This window comes from Eriocheir sinensis, unplaced genomic scaffold, assembly GCF_024679095.1.
Source record: "Eriocheir sinensis breed Jianghai 21 unplaced genomic scaffold, ASM2467909v1 Scaffold1194, whole genome shotgun sequence".
Classification (NCBI taxonomy): Eukaryota; Metazoa; Arthropoda; class Malacostraca; order Decapoda; family Varunidae; genus Eriocheir; species Eriocheir sinensis.
In genome coordinates, this window is record NW_026110512.1 from 61,240 (window position 1) to 70,172 (window position 8,933).

Below are 8,933 nucleotides of genomic sequence, written 5' to 3' on the forward strand. Positions count from 1 at the left end.
TGTATGTATGTATGTATGTATGTATCCTATTCATGTAACTTCAGGAGTATAAGAAATCAGTATCACTTCACGACACCCCCGCTTCCCTCTTGATCCTCTTTGAACCTCCTTTACAGTACATGACAACGCCTTCATATACCTCTTTACCCTTCTGAACCCTTTAAAGAGAACCCTAAACACCACTGGAGCCCTTACCTTGACCTATATAAACATTACCACTCGTTACTACCGTTAAGAATCTTTTGGCATTTCAACTAACCATTTCAAGGACATCCTAGCTATCTCCTGACCTAAAAAAATACCCCTCCTCATGTCCCTCCAAACTCTGTCTTTCTTCCTCCCTCCCTCTCTCAATCCCTCCGTTCTTCCCTCACTTACTCCTCCCCCTCCCTATCATTAAACTCCTATCCCTCTTCGCTGTCCTATCTTCTGCCTCCTATCTTCCTGCCTTCCTTTCTTTTTTCCTTTCTTCCATTTTTCCTACCTTCTTTTCTGATTCTTACTCCTCCTAAACCTCCCTCCCTCCCTTTCACTTTCACAATAAGCAAGTGAGCTGATCCTTACTCTCTCGCTTCCTTATCCTCCCCCTTCTATCCTTTCACCCAACTCGTCGTCATCCTCATTCTCCTTCCGAAGGTACTGTAGCCAGGGCGCTCGTAAAGACAGGCCAACACAAGAGGACAAGAACACAAGTGGATAAAGACATTTCACTCCTGGGGACGAAGCAACACACACACTGACCACTGACAGAAAACACCAATGATTTCTTTCGACTGGGAAATGCGACGCTACGCTACGCTGACCACTGTGAGATAGATAGATAGATATAGATAGATAGATAGGTAGATAAATAGATAGATAGATAGATAGATAGATAGATAGATAGAGAGAGAGAGAGAGAGAGAGAGAGAGAGAGAGAGAGAGAGAGAGAGAGAAATGCTAGTCACACGGTCATGGTCATCGGCACACAAAGACATGTGGAACGCGGAAGCCCTTAAAAAAAAAGAGACAAAGTAACCACGGAAAAGAAAAATATACGAAGAAAGAAGAAAAAAAACAAGACTCGTGCCCACTAAAACGAAGAAAAAACAACAACAAAAGAATAAATAAAAGTGAAAGAAAACTAAGAAAATACAAAAAAAAAAAGTCTCGTGATCACTACAAAATATAAAAAAAACAGTGAAAGAAAATTAAACAAGTACAAACAAAACAATGACTCGTGATTATTAAAACTAAGAAAAACTAAAAAAGAAAAAAAAAACATTAACCCTTCGAAAACGACCCACCTTCAAGGAAAGACTTTCAAACAGGAGATGGAACAAGAAGAAGAAGAGAAGGAGGAGGAGGAGGAGCGACCCAACACGAAAGAGAAGAAAACAAAACAAAACAAAAACACAGAAAATGGAGGCAGGAACAAACAGGGAGACGCCGCAACACTGACCCAAGAAAAACTAAGAAAACACACACACACACACACAAAATCACACAATAACCCCTTGAAAACATAACACCTTCAAGACCAAACAGGCGGAATGGACACGCACCTTATGACTAAAGAACAACGAAGACAGAGAGAGGCAGGAACAGGGAGGTCCGCGCCGTGACACCAACCTTTGAGCATGGGGCAGATTCGGCGCCAAACGGTGAGGCAGCCGTTGCGGTGGTACTGGCCGAGGGCGAGCTCCATGAAGAACAGCGGAAGGCCCCCAAACACCAGCATGATACAGTAGGGCACCAGGAACGCCCCTGCGGAGGAAGACGAGGAAGAGGTGGGGGAGGGATGAAAAAGAGAAGCAGAATGATGAAAGGGAGAGAAGGACCAAAAGGAGGAAGGAGAAAAAGAAGGAAGGAGGAAAAGGAGAGAGGAATTTGAAGAGGATATTGGGGGAAAAGAAGGAAAAAAATTAAGGAACAGTGAAAAAGAGAAGGAGGAAAAGAAGGAGGACGAAGAGGAGGAGGAGGAAAAGAAGAAAAGGAAGAGAAGGGAAGAAGAATGTTGTTATTATTTTGCTTTTGATGATATTGTTATGTGATATCATTAGGAGGAAAAGATGGAGGAGTAGATGGAGGAGGAGGAAAAAGAGGAGAATGGGGAAGGAGTGGAGGGAAAAAAAAATGTTATATATTTGCTTTAGATGAAATTGCTTAGTCCTCCATATTTTCCTAACTCCTCCATCCAATTCCGTATTATTCATCGCTTTAAACTCCTCTTTTTTTTTCTTCCTTGATATGCAAATTATGTCTTTCTACTCCACTTCCTCCTCCTGCTCCCTCCTTCCTTCTCCTCCTCCTCCATTTTTTTTCCTTTCGTCCCTCCTCCTTCTCCAAGCTTTCTCCTCGCCCTCCACCCATTCTCATCCTCCATTTCCTGCCTCTCCATTCCTTCCTCCTCGTTCTCAATTCTGTTCCCTCTCCTTCCCCTCCTATTCTTACTGGTTCGTTTCCTCTGTCTCCTCTTCTCTCTTCCCTTCCTCTCATTTCTCCTCCACTTCCTCTTTCTCCTATTTCTTCTCATTCTTTCTGACCTGCCCGACATAACTCTTACTCCCCTTCCTTCCATTTCTCTCTCCATTTGTATTACCACCTCCTCTTCCTCCTCCTCTTCCTCTTCCTCCTCTTCGTTCTGCTCCAAATAACCTTCCCCCTCCCTTCAATTCCTTTTACTCCATTTTCTCTTAATTTCTCTCTCCCTCCTTTTTTCTCTCCTTCCTTCCTTTCTTCCTCTTCTTTTCCATTGTTGTCCTTCCTTTCTCCCTCCCTCCCTCCTTCCCGTCATTCATACTCCTCTCCTTTTCCTTAAACTCCTTTCCCAGTTCGTTCTCCTATCCTCTGCGTCCTTTCCTTCCTGGCTTTCCTTCTTATTTCCTTTCTCATACCTTCTTTTCTTGTTCTTGCTCCTCCTAAACCTCCCTCAATTCCTTCCTCCCTCCCTCTCTTTTCCCTCAAACTCCTACTATCCTCTATGCCCTCCTATCTTCTCCACGTCTTCCCTTTCCTACCCCCTCTTTCCATCCCCTTCGTCCAACTTTTCTCCCCGTCTTCTAACTCCTATCCTCTCCGAACTCCTGTCCTTCCCGCTCTTCGACTTCGACTACCAGCCATCCTCTCCTTCCCTCCTCTTCCCCTGCCGCGCCTCACCCCCGCCGTTCTGGTAGCAGATGTAAGGGAAGCGCCACACGTTGCCGAGGTCGACTGCAAAGCCCACGACGGCCAGCAGGAACTCGACCTTCTTGTTCCACGTGTCCCGCTCCGGCTCGGGGCTCCCATTGGTCCACTTCTGGCACTGCGGAGGACAAGAAGACGAGGAGAGATAGAGTAATGGAGTGGTAGAGAGAGGTGGAAGTATGGAGGGAGGAAAGAATGGCGGTTTTATAGAGGGATGGATGGAAAGGAAAGAGGAGGGAGAGGGGAAGAGAAAGAAGACGAGGAGAAATAGAGTGATGGAGTGGTAGAGAGAGGTGAAAGTATGGAGGGAGGAAAGGGTGGTGGTTTCAGAAGGTGGTGGATTAAGGGAAAGAGGATGGAAAGGAATGAGGAGGGAGAGAGGAAGAGAAAGAAGACGAGGAGAGATAGAGCGATATATAAAGAGAGAGGTGGAAGTGAGGAGGAGGGTGGATGAGTGCATGGTAGGATTCGAAGGTGGTTTCAGAGGGTGTGGATGAAGGGAAAGTGAATGAGAGAGAGAGAGAGAGAGAGAGAGAGAGAGAGAGAGAGAGATGGAATGATAAATACAGGCATGGAGGAATGTGGAGAAAGGATAGTGGATGGAAGAAGGAGGGGGAATAATAAGAAGTGAACGAAGGAGAGGAGGAAAGGAAAGGAAGGAATAGGCTGAAGGAAGGGATAGAAAAATAGGAATAAATGGGAATGTCGAGGGAGTGGAAAGAATAAAGAGAGATAGGAAGACAAAGGTTGAAAATAGAGAAAAAGACAGACAGACAGACAGACGGAAGGCCACTCGATTCAAGGAGAGGGAAGAGGAGGAGGAGGCAAGTGAAGCAAGAGGAATGGAGGGGTTTAGGATCAGTGGAGGGAGAGTATGGAGGAAAGACGGAGGGGAAGGGAGGAAGGATGCTCAAGAGGGAAGGTCGGGAGAGAAGGGAGGAAGGAATGATCAGGGAGGGGAGGGAGAGAAGGGTCAGGGCCGTGAAGGAGGAAGGAGGAGGAGGAGGAAAAGGAGAGGAGAATTTGGAGGTGATAAATTATGAAAGGGAAAGAAGAGAGGGAAAAAAAGAAAGAGAGAGAGAGAGAGAGAGAAAGAGGGAAGAGTCAGAAGGAGAAAAGAGAAAAAAGAAGAAGAGGAGGAAGGGATAAGGAGGAGGGACGTGAAGAAAGAAGGAAAAGAAGAGGAGGATATGGGGAAAGGGAGGGGAAAAAAAGGAGGAGGAGGAAGAGAAAGGGAGAGAAGGTCAAAAGGGAGGAAGGAGAAAAAGAAGACCGGTAGGAAATGATAAGGAGGAGGGCCGTGAAGGAAGGAGGAAAAGGAGAAAGGAATGTGAAGGGGTGCGGGGCGTAAGGATGAAAAGGGAGGGAACCGTCAGAAGGAGGAAGGAGAAAAAAAGGAGACAGGGGGAAAGGATAAGGAAAGGGAAGACCCGGAGAGAAAAAAAATTAGAAAAAAAAGAGTTGAAGAAAATAAGAAAGTAAGGAATCCAAGCCGAGGGGTTGGCTGAAGGGGCCGAGGCTGAAGTTAAGGAGTGAGTCAGGGAGGCGCGGCAAGTTAGGGGAAGAGTTAAGGAAAACTAAAGTTAGGGTTAGGTGTAGCTGGGAAGTTACGAAGGAAGTTAATGAGTCAGAGAAAGTTGTGAAGTTAGGAAGTTAGTTACTAACTAACGGGGCGCATACGCGGGAGGCATACGGGAAGGAGCCGGAGACGCCTACACCACACTCCACGGCACTCTCGGTCCCAGAGCAAAGGCCAGGCATATGGTCAGTGATCCTTATAGGAATCCTATGGATCCACAAGGTGACCCAGAGTGTTTTAGGATGCACTGAGTCGAATGCCCTCTTGAGATCGACATAGGCTGCAAGCAGCCCCTGCAGTCGAAACTCACGGCAGCGTTCCACAAGGAAGCGGAATACAAAGATCCGGTCAAGTGTTGACTTACCGGGCGTGAACCCAGACTGCTCAGGTCCCTGAAACTTTAGCAGATGAGGTCGAATTCGCATCAGCAGCAGATGAGCGAGCACTTTGCCCGGCACGCTAAGCAGTGTAATACCACAGTAACTGTTGCAGTCCTGTCGGTCCCTTTTCCCTTTCCAGATAGGGACAACCAACCCCCTTTTCCAGTCAAGAGGAATGGCACCGGACTGCCAGACGGCAGACAGCACCGCATGCAACCCACGGATCATGGCTTCCATCCCGACTTTCAGCATCTCTGGCTTATATTACAGATCTCCAGCAGCCTTTCCACCCTTCAGCTTCCTCACATCCTCTCTCACTTCCGCAAGAGAGGGTAGAGTTTCGTCTATTGCAGGATCAGCAGCCGCCATCTGCAAACCAGAGGGAGCTGTCCGCTTGGGGGCTCTGCCTTTTGGAGAGCTATTCCACAGTTTTATGAGTTATGATTTTACTTTTGTAAAAGTCTAAACATAAATATTTACATTCTCGTTTACTACGACTAGAAAGTATTTAATCATTTTCAGATCACTAATATGCACATTTTCATAGTTTCGTGTTACTCGGCAGAGCAGGCACCAAGCGTTGGCTCAGGAAGCTGTGTCGCTGGTAGTGTCAGCACCTGTAAGAGGCTCGAGCCGCCGCCCTTACAAGCCTTGACAAGGGCTTTGCCGGAAGCTACGACTAATGGAAAACACCAAAGTGACCTAAAACCACTCGGCGTCGACGATTCGAACCCAGAGCCACACACGACCTTGACCCCTCCGGTAGCGTCTCATCACTGACCATTATTAAATTCTAAGGACATCCTGACATCCTATAAAGCTAAATTAGACCTACTCGACCTCACCTTTTCCGATGACGAGAGATTAGCCAGCTGGTAGGGGGGCGGCGGGTCGGAGGTGGGGGGCAGGGCGGGAACGGTGGTGGTGGCCCCGGTGGTGGAGGAGGAGGAGGTGGTGGTGGTGGTGGCGGCCCCGTCCTGCCCTGTCTTCCCCGCGTCGCACTGGGTGACGTCAGGCCGCGTCGGGTCGCTGGTGGGCGAGTGGTCGTTGTTGGCGGCCGGGGTGGAGGAGGAGGTGGAGAGGGAGGGAGGTTTGGGGTCGTTCCTCGCCTTGGGGTTGGAGGAGGGGACGCTGGCGAGGGGGTTGTCGGTGAGGTTGATGGAGGTGGAGGACTGGGGTGAGGCGAGGGGGGCGGGGGAGGGGGTGGGCGGGTGGCGAGCACGGGTGGTCGCCATCTCGGTGGACAGAGCGCTCAGGAGCTCAGCCACCTCGCAGACTGGAACAGACAGACAGAGGTGATGCTTAAAACTGGGTCACTGGGGCGTATGAATAAGTCTTTTCAGTACCATAAAACCCTAGAAAAGACACATCGAGGCATCATCTATACACTCAGCCACCTCGCAGACTGGAACAGACAGACAGAGAGGTGACGCTGAAAACTGGGTCACTGGGGCATATGGAGGAAAGGAATGTCTTTATAAATACCACAAAACCCTCAACCAGAAACTGGAAAACGTTATCAATATACGGTGGACACAGCCCTCAACATGTCAGCAGCCTCGCAGACTGGAGCAGGCAGATAGAGGCGACGCTTAGAACTGGGTCACTCGGGCGTATGGAGGAAAGGAGCGTCTTTATAAATACCACAAAACCCTCAATCAATAACTTCAAAACGTCAACGATATACAGTGGACACATCACTCAGCAACTCAGCCACCTCGCAGACTGGAGCAAACAGACAGAGGGGTGACACTGGAAATCGAGTCACTCGGGCGTACGGAAGAAGGGAATGAGTCTTTTCAATACCGCAAAGCCCTCAAAAGACACATCAAAACGTCATCTAGATACGGGGAACACAACACTCAAGAATTCAGCCACTTTGCAGACTGGAACAGACAGAATCTTGGGCCCCGCGAAGGAGTGGAGAAGAGAATGCGTCTTTTATATAGGACAGCATCGGAAACAGAACAAAAGCAGACGGAGAGTGAAGCGTCGTGTGAACCAAAGTGGCGTTGGTAGGTATGTCGAAGGAAGTGTTTCTTATATAACACATGATGCTAAAAAGAACTGAAACAACAGACAAAGAGAGAGAAGAGTCGCGATGTTGGCGTGTAAAATAAACTGTACCTCTTATGTGTCATCCCAACCTTTAACAGAAATGCAACAGACAGACAGACAGACAGAAAGGCGTCGCTTACACGAGGTGGATGAGGCGTGTGGGGGAAGGGAATCTGTCTCCTGTCCACCGCAACATCCTGAAAGAGAAAACTTCGAGCGCATGAACTTTCGCGGGTAATCTTTTAAGTTCGAAGCGGCAGACAGGCGCGGGAACGTTACCAGACGACGACAACGTGTGGCACTGAGGAGCTTAAGGAAATGAAACGGGGGAAAAAAAACAAGACATAAAAATAGTTAAAGATGTTGAAATAAACTACAAATCTTGATGGAAAAAAAACACGATGAAAAAAGTTAATTAGGCCAAAAAACTGATTGAAGTGATCTTTCCTGTTTTCACTATGTTATTCTTCCTCCTGGTCCTGCTCCTTCTCCTCCTCCTCCTCCTACTACTACTACTACTACTACTACTGTTCTATGTATTAAAGAACCAACACCACGCACTAATTTCTCGCTTCCTTGGCAACACTGACCAGACGTGGATTTATGTAGTGAGACGGATGAGGACGATGATGATGATGATGAGGAGGAGGAGGAGGAGGAGGGGGGGGGGGAGCTGAACGGGTCAAGGCGTATTCGGTAACTTCCTATCTTACATTATCTTTCACGTCATCAAAGAAACAAGAAACAATGCTCTCTCTCTCTCTCTCTCTCTCTCTCTCTCTCTCTCTCTCTCTCTCTCTCTCTCTCTCTCTCTCTCTCTCTCTCTCTCTCTCTCTCTCTCTCTCTCTCTCTCTCTCTCTCTCTCTCTCTCTCTCTCTCTCTCTCCCTTTTTCTCTCTCTCTCTCTCTCTCTCCCTCTCTCCCTCTCCCACCGATATATTCTCCCTCCTCTTCCTCCTCCCTTTCTGTCCAGCTTCCTCCTCCACCGACCCCATTCCTCCTCCTCCTCCGCCTCCTCCTCCTCGATGCTCTAAGGGAGAGGATCCTTTAAGAGTTGTAAGATCAAAGAGCGTTTATATGGGATTCTGGCCTCGGTGATCCCATTACGAGGGGGGGTGAAGAAGGGGGAGAGCGAGAGAGAGAGAGAGTGTTCTTTCCCATTATCTGATTACGTATCACCATCTCTCTCTCTCTCTCTCTCTCTCTCTCTCTCTCTCTCTCTCTCTCTCTCTCTCTCTCTCTCTCTCTCTCTTATGTAAACGAATCTTAGGTCAACAAACTCGGTCCTGCCATCGACTCATATTTGGGTAAGCATGAGACGCCCTCCCTCCCTTCCCTCCCTCCCTCCCTCCCTCCTTCCCTTCTTCCCTCCCTCCCTCCCTCCTTCCCTTCTTCCCTCCATTCCTTCCCTTCCTCCCTTTCCCTCCCCTCACCTCTTTATCTCTTCCTCATGTTATTTTTCTTTTCTCATCGATTTCTTTTTTTATCTGGAATTATTTTTTTTTCCGTTTCAGTATCTTTCCTTTTTTTTGTCTTCGTTTAATTTTTGTCTCCATATCATCGTTCTTTTTCATTTCTTCTTCTTCTTCTTCTTCTTCTTCTTCTTTTTCTTCTTTTTTTATCTTTCGTTTTCCTCTTCCTCCTCTTCTGTCTCCATTATTCTCTTTTTTTCTTTCCTTTCTTCTTATTTATCCTCTTTATCTTTGCTCTTCTTATTGTCTTCATTTCTTCTTTCTTTCCTCATTCTTTAGT

General features: G+C 47.6%; 1 protein-coding gene across 1 annotated transcript; it reads right to left on the minus strand.

Moving 5' to 3' along the window:
* Window positions 1-1,463: 1,463 nt before the first annotated feature.
* On the minus strand, window positions 1,464-7,823 carry LOC126989493 (sodium-dependent transporter snf-5-like). Its single transcript, XM_050848066.1, has 4 exons — window positions 7,323-7,823; window positions 5,970-6,400; window positions 3,139-3,283; window positions 1,464-1,746 (listed from the first exon to the last, which is right to left on the minus strand). The coding sequence occupies exons 1-4, from the start codon at window positions 7,402-7,404 to the stop codon at window positions 1,514-1,516; spliced, it is 891 nt and encodes a 296-aa protein (XP_050704023.1). The 5' UTR covers window positions 7,405-7,823; the 3' UTR covers window positions 1,464-1,513.
* Window positions 7,824-8,933: the final 1,110 nt, after the last annotated feature.